Consider the following 18,292-nt stretch of genomic DNA (forward strand, 5'->3'; position numbering starts at 1 on the left):
AAACAGAGAAACGATATAGAACTGAGCATTAACTGCATTAGCCCAAACCTTTTGACAGCTTCCTTCAGTAATAGTAAAGAGCCTGAAAAGCATAGAAGACAAGATGGAAATTTCATAAATGGTTCAACGACTACAGGATGGAACAAAAGCTCCCCAGAACTATCACTTCACCTTCAGCAAGGTGAACTACTATAACCTTGTGCTGCCTATGCCCTCTGCTTACCTCCATTTGATTTACTTCTTGGTATCCTATGAGATTTTGGAGGAAGAGGAAGCTTAGGAACACCTCCACTGCTCAATGAAGTCTGGAATGGCATATGCAGAATCTTTAAAAAGTGAAAGGAACAGAAATTAGTTTTCTGAAAGTTTCTTTAGCTCAAAAAAATAAAAACAGTATTTTCCAAAGACAGCATTTACCTGCCGGGAAGGATCTGAGATAGCATTTCCATTTTGCCCCATTATAGATATAGGGATCATTCCTACCATTCCTTGCAATACAGGCTGTACCGGAGAAGCAATTATAATTGCGGACCCTAAAAAATTAAGGTATCCATGTGAACCATGCAATTTTACATTCCCCTGTCTCTCTCTCACTCTTCTATGTAAGTCAGTGAAAATACTGAAGACAAATATTGATAATTGAAGTTAAGTAAATTTAACCTAGTAACCTTAGAAGTTATATCTAAATAGGCTTTAAGCAGTCCAGAGAAAGAACAAACTGTGAGCAGCAAAAAATATAGTGCCAACTAAATAAACTAATTTTAGTTTTGATGCTACAGTGAAAGGTACAGCTTTTCAAAAAATAAATGAACAAGTATGTTTTTAATTCATTAAATTGGGTTCTCTTTATCTAGTTTTAGGATTTGGGTGGAAATTGTTTTAGGTCATACTTTTGCAGAAATATTAAAACTTTCAAATGAGTTCACAAACTTTTAACCAGTACTGTATTTATTATACCTCAGTTGTATTATATGCTTCTTAGTCAAAATATTGCATATTTAAATATAGGATCTATTAGAATTCTTAAAAATATTGGAAGAATGCTAAAGAAAACTATCAATTTGAAAACAATTGAGCACTATCTACCAAGAAATAGTAGAGATTAAAGGATTAGGCAATCATTTACATATTGTTATTGTACCTTATTCTATTAAATCAGGATATGACTTTCAGCTTAAGTTTAGTGGTTGCGAAAACAAAAAAAGTGAAGCCTTAGTGCTTGAATAGACTTCTCTTCTATATGAATCTTTCTATGTGAACATAGTACTGAGTCTTCATGGTCCTTGATTTTGACCAAGTCAGAATCTTAATTTACTCACCAAACTTTGATTTTTTTTTCTTTATTAAAAATCTAATGGACATTGGTGTCATCATGCTTAAAATTCCAGTTCAGCAATTGCCAATAAAACCAATTCGCTTACAGCAATTGGTGGCAACTCATCTACGATTTAATCACCATCATATAAATTTTGCCCATGTGATTTATTTTTTTATTATCAGTCTCTACAATTTTATTTGACTGTTATAAAGTACCTTCAACCAACACCACATTAAAATCCAACTGTTTTAAAACCCAAGCAAACATTTAGTTGTCCACAAATAATTACCCTGTGAAAAGTTTGGAGACATTGGTGGGTTCATGGCAAACAAACCGTTTGTCCTAGGAGGTGTCCGTAACTGTGGTGCCATTGGAACCTGTGATGTAAGAGACGTTGAATTGCCAGGAAACATGACTAAATTTGATGGAGTAACGTTAGTACTCAATGCTGTTGGCTCAGATATACAGGAGGTAATATAAACACTGTTGGAGCTGCCAAAAGATGTGCTTGTGGCTGGCATCAGTTGAATAAATTCTCCATTCTTGGAAACATTACTTGTGCCAGCAACTGAAAATACTGCACAGTCTTCGTTCTGTATGTTGAGTGAACTCACAACAGAATCTTGAGATCTGAGAACCAAAAGATTCTGTTCCATCAAAGCTGAATCTCCAGGCCTTTCAGACTCTTCGGCTGCTATAGACTTAGATGTTCCTGTCATCTTGGACGGTGATTTAGCTGGAGAAGATAATATTATAGTTGGTACATTCTCCCCCGTGATGCTGGAAACAGCATTGTTTAATTCAGTGTCTGATGAAATGAATGGATCATCGCTAATAATAATTTTTAAGGAAACAATATTAGAAGGATCTACACCAGTGCCTTGATTACTAGATGAAACACTCCCAGCAACTTTGTTTCCTGGACTTGATTCACCTGCTGGATCTGGAAGTGGAGAATGACACTCACTAGATGTAGTGGGATTGGCCTCAACAGTTGTTCCTGTAGGCCTCTCATTGTCAGGAGTTAAAAATAAGCACGCGGCATCTGCTTTTGTAGAAGATGATGGCTCTTGCAATTCTACCTGTGTTATTTCAGACTCCTCCAATTTCTGGTTTCCATATTTTAAGCAAGGCTCTGGGTCTGTAGCTGGATCATCCAAATTAAGGCTATTGGAAGTACCAACAACTTCAAGCTGGAGCTCTACTACATTTGGATTGGATGCTTCAACTACAAGTGTTGCAGCAGGTTCTGATTCCAATTTATCTGAGCCTTGACAATCAGAAGAACTAGGACTCTTTCGGTTTTGCTGGACAGATACAGGAAACACAGATGATTGGTCTGTTATCTGCTGTAAATTTTCAGCAATTTCTTGTGAATGGCTGCAATTTTCATTAAGTTTGTTCACAGTTTCACTTTCATCAGATTTCAAGGGAGCAAGCACCTTTGCATTTGTTTTTTCGGCTAGCATATAATTTGGCAAAGAACAACATTCAGTTCTATCGGATAAAGCTGTTTGTGAAGTATCCAACTGATTATAGGGCAAATCAAGTAAGTTCTGAACACCTTGACATAATACATCCTTATCAGTTTTATAATTTCTTGTGGTAGTTCCTTGTTCGTTATAAGAATCTACGATGTGCTCAGTACAAGGAAACTGATTTTGCCCAGATTCAAAGGTAGATTTCTGCTTGATTCTTTGGTCAGGTGTCTCCATTTCAATTGATTCACTTTGCCTTCTCACTTCAGAGCCTGAAGAAAATTCTCCAGACACTACAGTTTGTATCTTTAGATGCTGTTCTAAAGTCAAATCATTTTCACTGCAATCAATCTTTAGGACACATGCTTCTTTTGAATGATCATCTGTGTATGATAGACTCTCATGGGAATTATCATCTACAATATAAAAATACAACAAATTTAGAACAGATCTTCTGTATATTTTTGTCAGGATAATGTTTCTTAACAGTTATTTTCAGCCTTCTGTGTTCTGATTTTGAATGAAAGCTTGAACTAGAATCTCTAAAGGATAAGATGAATAATATGAAAAGGATAAAAAATATTCCTATCTTTTTCAAAGGACATATGATAAATCCGCATTGCTCATTCACTGAATGCATTTGAAATGTTGTGTGCAGTTATGTCACTGCATCTTTAAAAAAAGGATATAGTGGAGCTGAAGAAGGTTCTTTCTGTAAGAAAGTCCAAGAATTGGTAACAAATAATCGAGGTTACATAAACATGAATAAATATAGCAACTAGATATAATGCATACAAAACTATACATATGAAGCAAACAAGAACTCTCCTTTCTTTTGCCTCAAGACAAATCAGAAACAAATTTATTTATTTCTCCAATTATGGAAATACTGATATATTATCACTAAAGTCAACATTTTAGCAATGGCAGGCATTCTAAGCTGATTTATGGAGAAGAAAAAAGATATTAAAGAGAAGTTATCGGGCTGTCTAAAACAATCCTTGGGTTTTTAAAAGGAAGATAGAAACTTAATTTTAACTCAAATTTCAATTCATCAGTTTGCAGCCTGACTTCATATGGATTTGCAAAAAGGTAATTCTATGTATTTCAAAAAGAATTACTATCCTTTACATAGCAAAGACAAATTGAGCATATTATAGCCATTATGAAATCTTCTGAACCCACAGATAGTATTCAATTTTATAACAGGCATTACTCCAAACATCCATGATAGTAAGTCTTGAAATCAATAATAGTCTTATATGTCAAGGAAACCAGATACTGGATTTTAGAAGTGCTTACCAAGTTCCTTAGTGCCAATATAACTTTCAAGTGCTTCTAGGTTTTCTTCATCCATCAACATTGAATTATCTGTTCCATTCTGTGTAGGAATACCCTGAGAAACATTTCTACAATTCTTGGTTTTACCTATTTAAAATAAGAAAAAAAGTCTTAACTTCAACATAAGGTGGAAGAATCCAAATCAATTCCTTAACTACATTAAGGGTTTGGTTTTTGTCATCAACATCACACTTGAAACCATTCTTTAGAAATTATGTCAGGCCCAAAATAACAATATTTGTAGATGGTTTAATATAATCTATTTGATATCCTAACAACTCTAAGTTGAATATGAACTGAAATCCTAATGCAACTGTTTTGATGGGATGGAAACTCCTTGTTTGTATGACAGAAATGTCTGACCAACAGTAAAAAAATATCTTTTCAAGTATCCCCCAGTTATGTAATTTCTAGCAACATATGTTGGAATTCTAGAATTTGCAGTCAAAATACATTTGGAAAATGCAGAATGGGAAAAACTGAGAAAGTATGAGAATCTGCACTGGAACTGTGAAAACCTGTCATTCATAATCATATGACAGGAAAACTATAGTATCTTTTTAATGGAAGAGTTCAATCAGACTAGAAAGCTAAAGTTCTTGAGAGTATTTGTTTATATTTTCTGTTAAAATATGTGGACACAAAGGGTTGATTTAGTCAAAGTGCAAGTCTTTCATACACTCTTAATACTTTTCTTCTCAGTCCCACTGAGTTCAATGCAGTTGACTGGAAATAACTCACCATTGTAAAAACTCAAGATATTTAAAGTGAGGAATAATCCATACCAAAATCAAATATATCAAAGAGTCCTTGAAATGCTGGATCTGATTCTGTTTGCTCTAGAATCTCCTGGATGGCTTCTTCCGTCATGTGAATTTCACCTTGCTATGTGTAAAAATAATCAGATATCAGTTAAAACATATTAGTTTTCTCTATGTGAGCAAAAAATATCCTGAAAGCTAGATAGGTTATCAATCAAATTTTCAGATCCACAGGAGTACTGCTCTTTGTGGGCCTATCTTAATCAGAACTAAGAAAAGAAGAAAAAGTAGGCAGACAAATGCACAACCTGAAGCCTAGCAATTTATGTAGTTCTTTGAGCAAAGCCTTAATTTATCCATTATAAGACCTAAATATTGTATGTATTAAAATCAGACTCTTACCTGAAGACCAAGAAATTCATCAATCGAAGACTCTTGTATTGTTGGACCACTTTCTGCCTGTTTTACTGTCTGAGCCATATTGCCATCACTGGGAAAAATGTGTAAATATTTAGTATGATTCAGGAATAATCTAAGATTGAATAGTTTTTTTTTTAAATGAGATCTATTACCTGCCCAAGAACTTGTTAATATTTTCAGCTAGCTTCTCTTGAAGACATTTGTTGCTCAAAATTTTCTCTCTGGCATTTTCAATAATCATTTGCTAGGAAATAAATTTGAAATAGTCCAAGTTTATTTTCATAAGGCTTACAAAAGAAACATTAATCCCACCAGCACTCTTAATAATCTCTTCCCTCTGGTAGATTTATATTCCCATATACTGTATAATTTCTTAATTGGGGTATCAAATATAACATTTGTGCAATGATCAGCTAAATCTTAAAAAGTTAGAAATTGGTCCCAAAGTTATTAATTTTTCTATATACCTCTAAACTGTAGATGCAGTTCCTTAAAAAGAAAAAGACCCAAGACCATATTTGTATGCAGCAATTTGGATGATGAAAGCAACCTTGAAAACCCTCAACCATCTTCTGCCATAATTTTCTTGCCATATAGCTAATGGGGATTTATTCATCTTGGCCACAGCCTTGCATTTACACTCTTAAGGATTAAAAATATTTGCACGAAATGCTTTAGAAACCCTATCCCCAAAGAAAGAAATAGTAATTCATGGAAATATGGAAAGTTTTTAAAAGAGAAAAATCCCTGCACACCAAGACATATACAAAACTGGGATAATTATACCAAAAAGGGGAAGAAGGTAAAAAAGAGAAATATTAAGTTTGTTTTTAAAAAATATGGCTTACAGGAAGGTCACCATCAATAATTTCTAGTTGCTCACTTTCTTCTTCCATGGGAGAGCTTTCTTTTTCCACTACAGGAAACTCTCGTAAGCTACAATTAGACAACTGTGGTCCTGATGATGCAGTACTCCTTTTCTTCTGTGAGTCACTGAAATATTTTAAATATGAGATGGGAAGAACATATAATTAAGGCTAGAACTTCATGGCTCCTGCATTATCTTATCTATTCATGCTTCATATTTTGTTCAACATTAACATGTTTCAGAGGAATCAATGAATCCAGTGGAATTGTAATGGAATTAGATGCATAATTTGCAGTCCAAGAGGACAATGAAAGAAAGCAAAAGTGAGATGTAATGACTTGATCCAAATTCATAAACATGTCAGTGAAAATGTAAAATGAGATTAATATGAACCGAGAACCACATACCTTTTCTCATTTTTCACACCTTTCCTTATGCACAAGATCTAAATTCTGAATATGCAAGAGATACATACACTATAAATACTTAAGCTGGGAACTGTTACCTTTTTCTTTTTCCTGGAGACAATACACTTGAGTTAAACTTTCGCTCTTGGAGTGCAGAAACCAAAATGAGGGAATCACCTGCTTTAAAAAATGCAGTTAAGAACAAAATTATATTAAGCTTTGATTTGTTTAAGATGTTTAGGGTATCAATAATGAATCGTGATTGTCAGTACTAAGAAAATGAATGAGACACTGATTGGAAAAAAACATAGCACTCTCTTTTTGAATTTAATCCAAAGATGGGACTGTGAAAAACCTAAATAAGGAGAAAGCAACTATTTTGTGCCAGCTGAGGATACAGCAGTTTAATTTTCTATTGGAAAATGTAGGGCTAGAAGATGGTATTACAGGTTGAAGCTGTAGGAAAAAAGATAAAGAGAATGGAATTGTAAACCCTAGCTAGCTGGTAAAATAGAGCTAGACAGTTGCTGAAGATTATTAGCACAGTAGCATATAGGCCAGTAATCCTAAAACTAACTAACTAACTGTCTGTCTGTCTATCTATCTATCTATATTTATTTATTTCCTGGGATGTTGCCAATTATCTGAAATAGATGTGGGCCCAATGCAGAAAAGTATGTCTGAGATAAAGAGGAGAATGCAATAAAAGACCAAATAGTGGAAATAAAGATTTTTAAAAAGGTGCAATTTTCAGACAGAAAAATACAATTGACTGAGTAAAGAAAATGTTGGCTATTTCCTTTAGGCTTTTCCTTAATTTTATATAGCAATATTTAGATATTTTGAAACAGAAGGGAGCACATATAGTAAACTAAAATATGTCTACAATATGAACCCACAGGAAGCCCTGGTACATAAGGATGAACATATGTTATTTTCAACGGAAACAATTTTTATACTACCTATATTTAGTGGCAGAAAGGAAATTCTACACTGTAATGGTCACATGACTTTCTCAACAGTTTGCTTATCGTTTGTGTCCACTATTTGAGAAACGGTTCATTAAACTTACTGTTAATTTGGCTTTCCTGAATTTGGCCCTGATATGTAGAAGAAGGATTCAATCTTGTCTGAGCCAGACTTGAAGATATAATTGGTTTAAGAACAATCTGTGTGGCGGTCATTGCAGTGGATGTTAGTTGTTCTGGCTGATAAACTGCAGGTGATGATCCTAAATTAGAAGAGGCTGACTGTTGAAGACACTTCTGCTTTTTCATATCTGCAATTGCACTTCTAGTGCGACCTTTAAGTAAATGTTAAAAAAGGAACAAGGAAACTTTCATTATTTATTTGGTAAATTTATATGATCACCCATCTTATATACATGACTCTGAGCAAAAGTACAAAGTTTAAAATTGCATAAATCATTAAACAAACACAAATAATTAGATGCATCTAAATTAGATGCAAGATAATTTTAGGAGTCAACTAAGTTTTAGAGAGTCAGCTTTGGCATTGAAATAAAGGCTATTGTTTTTTATTCCTTCACTCATGTCTAATTTTGAGTCAGAAAGCATTTATTCTCCTGTTGGCAAATATAACTGGCATCAATGAATGCTATGCTGTCTTGATACATATTCAGGTTTAGGAATGTGTGCCACATTCTAGAATAATATAATCTAAAACTAATGAAAATTTACTGAATTAGTACATGGCATTTTTTTGGATTATTTCTAGATCTGATTCACAGGTGTATTTTCTGCTCCCACACCTTCTGATTATTATTGTGACAAGAAGTGGAGAAAGTATGTTTGGCTGCTTATTTATTCATTAAATTTGTATGTCAACACAATTTCCAAGGACTGCCTGTAGTAAACAGCAATAAAATATCTAAATATACAATATTAAAATATCCACAGTAAGAAAATAATGATACAGTAATGATATGGAGCCATAAAGACCTTAGGTACCTTTATCATGTCATTTAAATAGCTTAGATCATGTCAATTATCCTCAAATACTCTCAGGAAAAGCTGTTTTAATCAACTTTTGGAAAGCTAATAAGACGGGGCTTTATCTAACTTCCAGAGGGAGGGTTTTAGATACTATTATTGGGGGGGGGGAAAGCATGTTCAGGTCTTAACATTCCTCACCTCATGAATGTAGAAAACTAGAAAGCTTTTTCACAGAGAAATGGGAAGATACTGCATAGAGATGATCAAAAAAAAGCTAGGGAGACTGTGTTGGTAAATAAATGTCTAACATCTGGATCTTGTATACAATATCTATACTGTATAGTCCAATATAAAGCAGCTACACTATAGCATGCTTTATTAGAACAAAGTCTTAGTGAAAGTAATGAGACTGATTTCTAAGTTACTATGATTTAAATGTATGAAAGCCTTTTAATAGTAAACTCAAGCCATATAATATAGATTCAAATACATACTCCGTTGATGAGCAGAAAATCCACCTGAATTCTGCATGCTCCTGCAAAAATAGAATTGTTAGTTTCTGTTAAAATGCAGCATATAAGTATATAAATATTAAATGTAGAATATTTATGTGACAACCACATGTACAGAATTAAATGCAAAAAAAATAAGTTTCAGTAGACAGTTTTATTTTTTTATGCTATTTCACTATCTTATAACATAGGAAAATCAGTTCCTGACAGCAAGCACAATCCTGTGATCATGCACAATATTCAGATAGGAAAATGCTGAAACTGTGCAAAATTTACAACAATCTCACCAATATAGCCTTGTGCAAGAATGCCAAAATTGTACAATACTTAACAACTACATGAAAATTGTAAAAAATTGAAATTTTGAGTGATTTTATTGAAGTATATGAAATCTCATAAAGTGTGATCTTGCAAGATTACAGTACAATTATTTAAAATGAGACATTTATTTTTCAAGGGCTATAGGAATTACAATCCTGCAGGCATCAAACTATTGACTGATGACATACGGATCTTCTGCAGTTATCAAGATCTGTTTTTTTGTTTGACAATTATATACACATCTATCTCATGGATTTTTAAAAAATGACAGCAGTTAGACTATTGTAACTAAGATCATAATAATTTACTTAAATGACAATGTTTATTAATTTAATTTAGCAGCTTTATATACCATTCCAGATACTCAAACAAGTAGCTATTGAATGCAATAACAAATAATAAAAATAATCATTAATAAACAATATTAATAAAAATATTAATATACTGAACAATTATAACCTTGAATAAATATATATTCTTATACAAGTAAAATGCCTCTTGAATATATTGTATTCCCCTCAAAGTCCTGTTGAAATATTCAGGTTTTAATAATTTTTATGAATCCCAATAGCGTTGTTATTTTAGCATTTGGATATTATTTGATAAGATGATAATTTTATAAAATATAATGGATAGAATCCAATTACATTTTTTTTCCTGCTAATGGAGCCACATTTGTTAGTAGTGCAATTTCTCCTGTTCCCCACCACTGCGCTCTTAACAAGAACCACACTGGTTTCATTCAACAAATTAGGGCTGTCCATGGGACATCAATATGAAAGAGACTGCAGTATCAAGAAAGCATGTGAAAATTGAATTCTCAATAACAGGAATATAAGCAGAGCCAGATTTACAGACTATTTGCACTAAATTCAAATTACCTGATCTGAGAAAGTGTATAATCTAACTTCTTCCATAAAGATGACATCATTGCTGGAACGTCATTCGTTGCTTCTTTAAAAAAAATTATATATAATTTTGAAAAATATTTAAAGATATTACAAGTGGAAAATCTATGTATCAACTGTTACTCAACCAAGAAACTATATTTCTAATATCTAATTTATTTGATATTTGATCTTTATTTCAGTATTTTTCATTTAATGATGGCTATTGAGGCTCTTTTCCTTTCTGCTGCTTACAGTTCATCAATGTTATTTAATTTTATTTTTCTAATTGATATGCTTTTTTCTACTTCATAACTACAGGTAGTCCTTGACTTACAACCATTCATTTAACAACTGCCTTGCTTAGTAATGGAAATTCTGGTCCCAACTGTGGTCACAAGTCGAGAGCTACCTATATGTTTAAGTCATATTAAATTTATTTAAAAAGCATGATTTTAATGCTGCTTACAATTCAATAAATACAAACATTTAATTGTATAAGATCAATATTGTCTTAATATAATCAAAGCAAACCAATTCTAGCAATAAAATGTGGCATCTATTTCCCACCCTTTACCCACACCTACCTTTTGATTTCATTGCTATGTACTCATTCAATATGGTAATTAAGTTTTTTCCAAAGAGAGACTGAGAAGAGAAAGAACAATATTAAACTATATCATAAAACACTGCAAAAATGTCACTTCCCCAAAGAATTTAAAAACATCGAACTGCCCCTTGGGCAGGGCCTTGGTTCTTTCTGGGATGCAATGTGTCAAAGAGGGGTCAGCGGAAGACGGGCCACCCCATTGTTGCATGGTTCTTTGAGGACTGGCCTAGTTTTTGGTCTGCTGAATTCTTTTCATCTGTTTGTGATGGGCTGACTCTTGACTGCTCTTGACTGCTGACTCCTAAGGGCAGGTGTACTTGGTGGAGGCAGGAACTTGAGCATAGGGTACAGGTGCAAGTTGGAAAAATCTGATGGCCTTGGGGAATGGAGAGTTTGTTAACGGAAGCTTTGATGGGCAGGTATGTGTCAAGTAGCGACAGGCAGACGATATCAACCACACGAAGACGACCAGAAAATCAACTTCATATGAAAACTATACCCTATTATAACAGAATCTTGCAAATCTGATTGTGCTATCTCTCTTCTCCTTCCTATACTCTAAAGAATCAGAGGGCATTGTGAACTGCTTCAATATTATGTGCTTCCCAGGAATTAAAAGATCGTTTCAGCCCTCTCTGCCTAAGTAATGGTTCTTACATATTTGTGACAAAGTCTTCTCCTTTACTCTCTATACGTGATGTGGAAGAAATTTGGGGAAGGGCCACTTTCAGGGTTGGTTGATTCAATGGCAAGATTGTTCCTGTTTGCCAGCCCTCAATGTTCATCTCTGATGCTACGTCATTGGATTTTCACTGTCAACATACTGGCTTCTTCAAACAGCATCCCCTTAGAGATTTGTACAGCTCCCACCTTGCCCATCTGCAAGTGATCCCTAAAAACTTGACTTTTCCCCTAAGCCTTGGTTTATTGGGTTTGGATGTGCCCCTTTAAATTGGCAATGATGTGGAACAAAGTTGCTTTGTTCCCTCAGACAAGTGTTGTCTTTTATTTCTGTGAAGCCCCTCTGAGTAATTTTGGAGTTTGTTAGCCTAGATATTCAATAAATTAATAAATTAATTAAATATTAATTATTCCTGAAAGATTTAAGAGATTATAAAAAGAAATAATCTCTTTTAAAAATGCATGCTACTTACCAGTAAACAGGCTGGAACAAAGCCTTCCCCTGTACAGTGCTCTGCATATTCTTTTAAATCTGAACTTTCCAATATAAATGCTCTGCATGTGGCTAAAAGCTTTTCTTGTTGTAAATAACCTGAAAATAGAAGTATCATTATGAAAAGATAAAACATTTGTTAATGTCAAGGTATATGTGTTTGATTGTAAATAAAGATATATGATTGTATTCCCCATATTACTTCAAACATCTTTCTGTGTATGAATGTTATCAGTTTTTATTAGTTTTGTCTTTGTTTTCTTTTCCCCCTTCTTTCTACAAAGTATATGTTTAGGTAGGTTTTAATCTACTATTACTGTATTTTATATTTTGTAAATAATTTCAAATGCCTTAGTATAGGACAGTGATGGCGAATCTTTTAGAGACCGAGTACCCAAACTGTAACCCAAAACCCACTTATTTATCACCAGGTGGACGTGGCCCACTGGGTGGTTGTGGCTGTGCTGGTCATGGCAGACTGGGTAGGTGTGGCCAAGGTGGGCATGGTCACCTCGCTGTTGCTGTTGCTCGTGTGGAGGGATGCCTGTGGGGGCCGGGAAGGGTTGGGGGAGATCGAAGGGGGTCTCTGTCAGGTGGGGCGGTGGGCAGGAGGCTTGTCCTGCGGGGTGAGGCGAGGCAGGGCGGGGGTGCCATTGTCACAGGGCAAGGTGAGGCAGGGGCTGAGGTGACTGTGCCTGACACCACAACCTGCCGGCCCCTCAATCGGAGCACTCTGGGGCTCTACAACCCGCCACCAGCAGTTCAGAGAAGCCACCTCTGAGCTGGACTGCTGTCTGACAGCTGAGGAGGTGATGCAGTGGGTTGTGCCCAGGAAAAGAAGAGAATGCAAGGCCAGGAGGGATGGGACGGGGGGGAGGGAAACCAGCCGTACTGGGATGCATCTGGCCACGTGGGATCTTGGCAAATTAGCAGGCGGCTGGTTGAAAAGGGATTGTTGCCATCTCTGGGGCATGGCGCATGTGCCCACAAGAGGACTCTGAGTGCCGCCTCTGGCACGCATGCTGTAGGTTTGCCACCACTGGTATAGGAAGTGACATTCAATATACTTAATAATTTATGGTATGTTTTCAGAAATACTCTCCCTTTAAATGTAAACAAATCTACTATGCATTATTTAAGGTTGTGAAATTAAACAGAACACTTCACTTGATAGACGTGGATTCTGAATGATTCTGCATTTAACAGACGGTGACAACTATACAAAAACTTATAGTAACATTTGAATAAAGTTATACATGGATTATCTTTTGTACACATGCACAGTGTTATATTTTCTGAAAGATGTGTGTCATAGCATAAATTCTAATCTGTTAAAATATTATTTATAGCCTTTTTAAAATTATCTTTCTGCTGACAGTGGACTGCCAACAGTTACAGAAATACTACAAAAAGAAGCATAGCCCAATAAAACAACAAATGGATTCTACATAATTTAGCCATAAATTCAAAATCTTTGTGGTGGAGATATACTGCCTTAATTAGACAAAAGAAAACAAACAATATTGAACAATGCAAATGTCCCAAAATATAAAAAAATATTTCAGCTATTTAGCTGTCTCTATTCAACGTGAAACTTGCATCTACTATTTTATACACAGACTAATTCTTCAGACTAATTGCCTGCATATTGATTGTTGTATGGTGAAAGATCTTTGTCCTTTTTTCCTTCAAATAATAAAAAATAAGATTTCAAGAGGAGGGATGGAAAGGGATCTCATATCTTATTTTCTTTCCTATAGGAATACAAGAATAGCAACAGAGCTGTGCTCAATTATGCCAAAGCTTTAATTATTCCATCAAGAGCCTACCTCTAAGAGGCTTGCAAACAGGATATCTGTGCAAGAAATACTTTATTTTCACTTTCTGGAAAATGGGGATTTAAAGGCATCCAGTTTCTAATACAAGCAGTCGTCAACAGAAAGTTGCAAAAGGTGACCATATGACCCCAGGACACTGCAACTGTCATAAATATGAGCCAGTTGACATCTCTGCATTTTGATCATGTAACCATGATTCTGCAATGGTCATAAATGTGAAAAAAGGTGATAAGTCTTTTTTCAGTTCCATTGTAACTGAAATCGCGGACTACCTATACTGGAATCTTCTCCACAATACGTCCATATACAAATGAACATGTGAAAGTTAAGCCACAGGGGACTGCACAGCTCTAATATCTCACAATGAAAGTGATTTGGAACGGCATATTACAGGTAGTCCTCAACTTATGACCATAATGGAGCCCAAAATGTATGTTGCTAAGCAAGAAATTTGTAAAGTGAGTTTTCCCCATTTTACAACTTCTCTTACCACATTTATTAAGAGAATCAGTGCAGTGTTAAGTTAGTAGCATGGTTGTTAAGAGAATCTGGCTTCCCCATTGACTTTGCTTGTCAGAAGATTGCAAAAGATGATCACGTGACCTCAGGACACTGCAATTTTCATAAATATGAACCAGTTGTCAAGCATCCAAATGTAAATCACATGACCATGGGGATGCTGTAAGCATCATTAAGTGTGAAAAATGGTCATAAGTTATTTTTTTCAGTGGCGTTGTAACTTCAGTCACTAAATGAACTGTTGTTAAGTCGAGGACTACCTGTATATAAAGAAGAAGAACCAACTCCTCAAACTCAATATGGTTGGGCACCAAACGATGCAAAACCATGTCGGGCTTTAAGGACGAGTCAGGCTTGGCAAGGAAAACAGATCCACAGCCACGCCGGCTACTGGAAGACGGGGCTCCGGGGAAACAAGTTCGGGAGGGAGAAGAGCGCGAAACGTCAACCACCCTCGGAGCGATTCTGAGCAGACGGGCCGGGCGCCTCGGAAAAGTTCCCTGTCCTTTCTTTGAAGAAACGGCGGCGGGGTCTCTCTTACAATGGTCTGCCACTCCCACACCGGCGCTGCCCGTCTCCCCACGACACGCTGAACCCCGAATCAGCTCACTTTTCAGTCTAGACTCTAACCCGTTGGGCGAACTCAGGCCGCGGGGTCAGCATTGCGGTCCAGGGGGTCGTGCGAATCCATAAAACTGGGGGTTAACTGAATAAATCAACAATTCAGCTCCTGACGGGCTAGCCTACTGGATGAAGTAGGGTAAAATGAAAGGGAAGTGGGTCGCCTTCCTTTGGCCCCGGTCCCTCTCCGCGCTTACCTAGGACCAGACGGGCCACGTCAGACGGCAGTAACATGGTGAGGGAAAACGGGAACAGGATTCCGTCACCTCACCCGCCGGCGGGGCGAGAGCGACCGTGACCCACTTCCAGCAGGGCGACGGCTTCTCTCTCCCCCTCCCCGATTTCTCAACTCAGAAAGGCGCCCAAACCTCCCCTCCGAGAGCGAGCGCAGAAGCCCAAACCCGCCCCCTCGCTTCGAGACTTCCGAGCCGAGAGCCACAACAAACGCTTTTCCGCTTCCGGGTGGGAAAGGGGTGAAATGTTTCCCGCTTCTCCGTGGCTTTTTTTTTTTTTTAAAAAAACCTCCTTGAGGCCACGTGCGCGATGGGAGAGTTAAGAATGACCCGAGCGCGCGCCTGATGGGCCAGAGCGAACGGTGGCCGGAGTCGCACGAGACCCCGAACCCTCGCGGGTGACGTTCAGGTCCGCGCTTCGCTTTCCCGCGCGAACCTCCCTTGACAATTTTCGCGTTCCTCTTTTGCCGCCTACTCGGTTTCGTCTTTCTCTCTCTTCCCCCCCATATCTCTCCCTCTATTTCTCTTAATTTCTCTGTCTTTCCCTCTCTGTGTGTGTCTATCTCTCCCCCCCTCCCCTCAGGAGAATGAAAACAGTTTTCGTTTTTGTTTTCTCTCTCCTCAGACGAAGCAATAGCTCACTTTCTCTCCCCCAACCTAGCCTTCTCCACATCTTGTGGGAGTGCAACTCCCATCATCCCAGCCTGACAGGCACAGTCGTAAAAGGATGATTTGGAATTGTAATTCAGGATGACTTGGTGTAAAATGATTAAGGCTTCAGGCTAGAACTCTGGAAACCGTGAATTCTAGTCCAGCCTTAGCTGAGTGACCTTGAACTTGTCACTTTCTCAGCTTTAGGAAGATGGCAATAGCAAAACACTTCTGAAAAAAACATGCCAAGAAAACTACAGGGCTTGGAATTCCAACTACTCCTGGCTTGGAGAGCAGGATGAAACATGGCAATTTTAAATAGCTTCTGTATAAAGTGCTGAATTCCAGGGATTTAAGGTTAAATTATATATAGGGTGGCATGCTACATATTTGCTTAGAGTGCTAGGAAAAGAAGCATAAACAGGTGAAAAAACAAGAACAAATGACGACACATAAAAATGACACTCAAAATGTTTGATTAATAAAAAGCTTAATTCTTTTTATTAATCAAAGCAATAGGTATATGCTTTTCAGTGCCATCAATTTGTGCAGTCCTTTTGTTCAAGTCACTTGGCCCAAATTTGGCTTCTTCTGACCCTTGTCCATCTCTTCGATTTCAACAATCATTACAACCTAGAGTGACAGATTTGTAATATGACAAATCATGTTTGCTCACATTTATACAAATTGTACCATTATATATAAAAGAGGTTCTTAAGAATATATACAAATCTAAGGGTTTGTCTGTTGACCAGAATCTATCAAATAACCAGAAATAATCATTCCTAAGATAAAAATACTTTAAATATTTATTTTTTTAATTAATTTAATTATTTAACTTATATGAAATAGGTTATCATGATATAGGTGAAAATACTCTCCTGTTTGAAGAAAATCAACTTGGTGAAAAGATAGATGTATATTTTGAAAGCAATGCTTTTTGCTAGCTCAAAAATTTTAAATGGGTTAATTCAGTGAAGTTCTTACATTTTGTTGTTAACCTTACTGACATTTTACAAACTTAGGTTCATATTGGATGTGCACTCATAACAGATTGATTGAACCATGAATCTTGCAATTCATAATCTGTTGGCTTGCTGTCATCAGCTTGGAAGTGACAAAGCTATGGAAAGAAAGGTAAGCTTAATTCCTTTTCAGAAATATGATATTGCAGTAAGGGAATATTACATATTTTTTGTGTTTCTGTACAAATACAGAAGGAAATTGAGAAGTTCAAGCATCTTATCTGTGATCCAGAAACAGTTCAGCAGCTGGATCGGAATTCTGATTCCAAACACGGAAAACAGATAAACTGGGATACTGTATTTAGGTAAGGTATTTATTGTATATCACAACAAACAGTCCCCCCTCCCCGCCTTATATAAAGAAATAATAAAATAATAGAGTTGGAAGCAATTATTTAGACCACTTCTGCCAGAATTCAAAGATTATTAACAATGGTTTTAAAGCTTATCTTGATCCCAAAGAACTGTGTGCAGCATACAATAAAAGACAGAGAAATAAAACATCAAAATAAAAAGGAATAAAAACTTAAACAAAGTAAAATAGAAAAAAAAATTAAGATGGATGCCCTCAGTTGCAGTAGGTGGGTCTAAAAACACATGCACACATACACATTTCTCATTAAGGGAAATTTCCAACAGTTCCTCCCCAAATGAACAGATTAAGTGATTTAATTCTGTGGTAGGGTGGGAATCAGGTCTAACATCTGTAGGGACCCAGTGGGAAGGGGGAAAAGGCCTTCAGAGACCTGATAGGGGAGGAGAAGGCCTGTGGAGACCCAATTAGCAGGAAGTGGAGCATAGTGTTTCGGGAGAGCCTTCTCCATCCTGAGACCCTCATTCTTCACTTAATGATCTGCACCTTCATTTAATGGAATAATAGGGAGAACAGGAAGTGAGGGTTGTTAGGCCATTTTGCTTAACCACTCTCAAGACATGCAGTCATAATGGGCAGGCTCCATTATGGTCATATGTTAAGGCAGTGGTTCTCAACCTGTGGGTCGGGACCCCATTTGGGGTCGAACGACCATTTCATGGGGGTCGCCAAACCATGCTGTCCACCATTTTGTTCCCTTTTCCCTAGCTGTCCTACTCCCTCTTATTGGTGGCCACACCCACTTGGGGGTCACCACAACATGGGGAACTGTATTATGGGGTCACGGCATTAGAAAGGTTGAGAACCACTGTGTTAAGGGCTACCTGTATTCAGATTACTAGATCATCTCTCATTTTTCTTAGTCTCATTCCCTGGTTGCTTGAAACTTTATTACCAATGCTTTTTTTTTAACCAATACCATGTATAAAACTATACTTCACCCTGAAAAATGTAGTGCAATGTGGGTAAGACACTTTCTT

The 18,292-nt window shown here is 36.6% G+C and overlaps 2 protein-coding genes across 7 annotated transcripts in view; one reads left to right on the top strand and one right to left on the bottom strand.

Moving 5' to 3' along the window:
- The window catches only part of LOC120298498 (protein NPAT), a 21,730-nt gene extending 6,296 nt beyond the window's left edge, over positions 1-15,434 (bottom strand). The window contains exons 1-15 of one of the 4 annotated variants that reach the window (XM_039322312.1): positions 15,228-15,434; positions 12,033-12,151; positions 10,856-10,916; positions 10,263-10,335; positions 9,043-9,083; positions 7,666-7,896; positions 6,692-6,773; positions 6,167-6,311; positions 5,471-5,562; positions 5,301-5,388; positions 4,923-5,022; positions 4,099-4,224; positions 1,608-3,212; positions 418-533; positions 224-326 (exon numbers count right to left, since the gene is read on the bottom strand). In XM_039322312.1, the coding sequence (XP_039178246.1) occupies positions 224-326; positions 418-533; positions 1,608-3,212; positions 4,099-4,224; positions 4,923-5,022; positions 5,301-5,388; positions 5,471-5,562; positions 6,167-6,311; positions 6,692-6,773; positions 7,666-7,896; positions 9,043-9,083; positions 10,263-10,335; positions 10,856-10,916; positions 12,033-12,151; positions 15,228-15,264 (3,019 nt within the window). In that variant the 5' untranslated portion in view covers positions 15,265-15,434. Of the gene's footprint in view, positions 1-223; positions 327-417; positions 534-1,607; positions 3,213-4,098; positions 4,225-4,922; positions 5,023-5,300; positions 5,389-5,470; positions 5,563-6,166; positions 6,312-6,691; positions 6,774-7,665; positions 7,897-9,042; positions 9,084-10,262; positions 10,336-10,855; positions 10,917-12,032; positions 12,152-15,227 lie in introns of those variants that run through there. The other 3 variants (XM_039322304.1, XM_039322297.1, XM_039322318.1) reach the window with 3 other exon arrangements.
- A 94-nt stretch (positions 15,435-15,528) lies between these two features.
- ATM (ATM serine/threonine kinase) overlaps positions 15,529-18,292 on the top strand; it is a 64,134-nt gene continuing 61,370 nt past the window's right edge. For 2 of the 3 annotated variants that reach the window (XR_005554093.1, XM_039322285.1), the window contains exons 1-3: positions 15,529-15,672; positions 16,940-17,051; positions 17,132-17,244. Coding sequence is in view for 2 of the 3 variants with exons in the window: in XM_039322285.1 (XP_039178219.1) it covers positions 16,980-17,051; positions 17,132-17,244 (185 nt within the window). In the remaining variant the exon portion in view is untranslated. The remainder of the gene's footprint in view (positions 15,673-16,939; positions 17,052-17,131; positions 17,245-18,292) is intronic. The other variant, XM_039322278.1, reaches the window with a different exon arrangement.

Source organism: Crotalus tigris, unplaced genomic scaffold (assembly GCF_016545835.1).
Source record: "Crotalus tigris isolate CLP2741 ecotype Arizona unplaced genomic scaffold, ASM1654583v1 scf7180000017607.2124824, whole genome shotgun sequence".
Taxonomy (NCBI): domain Eukaryota; kingdom Metazoa; phylum Chordata; class Lepidosauria; order Squamata; family Viperidae; genus Crotalus; species Crotalus tigris.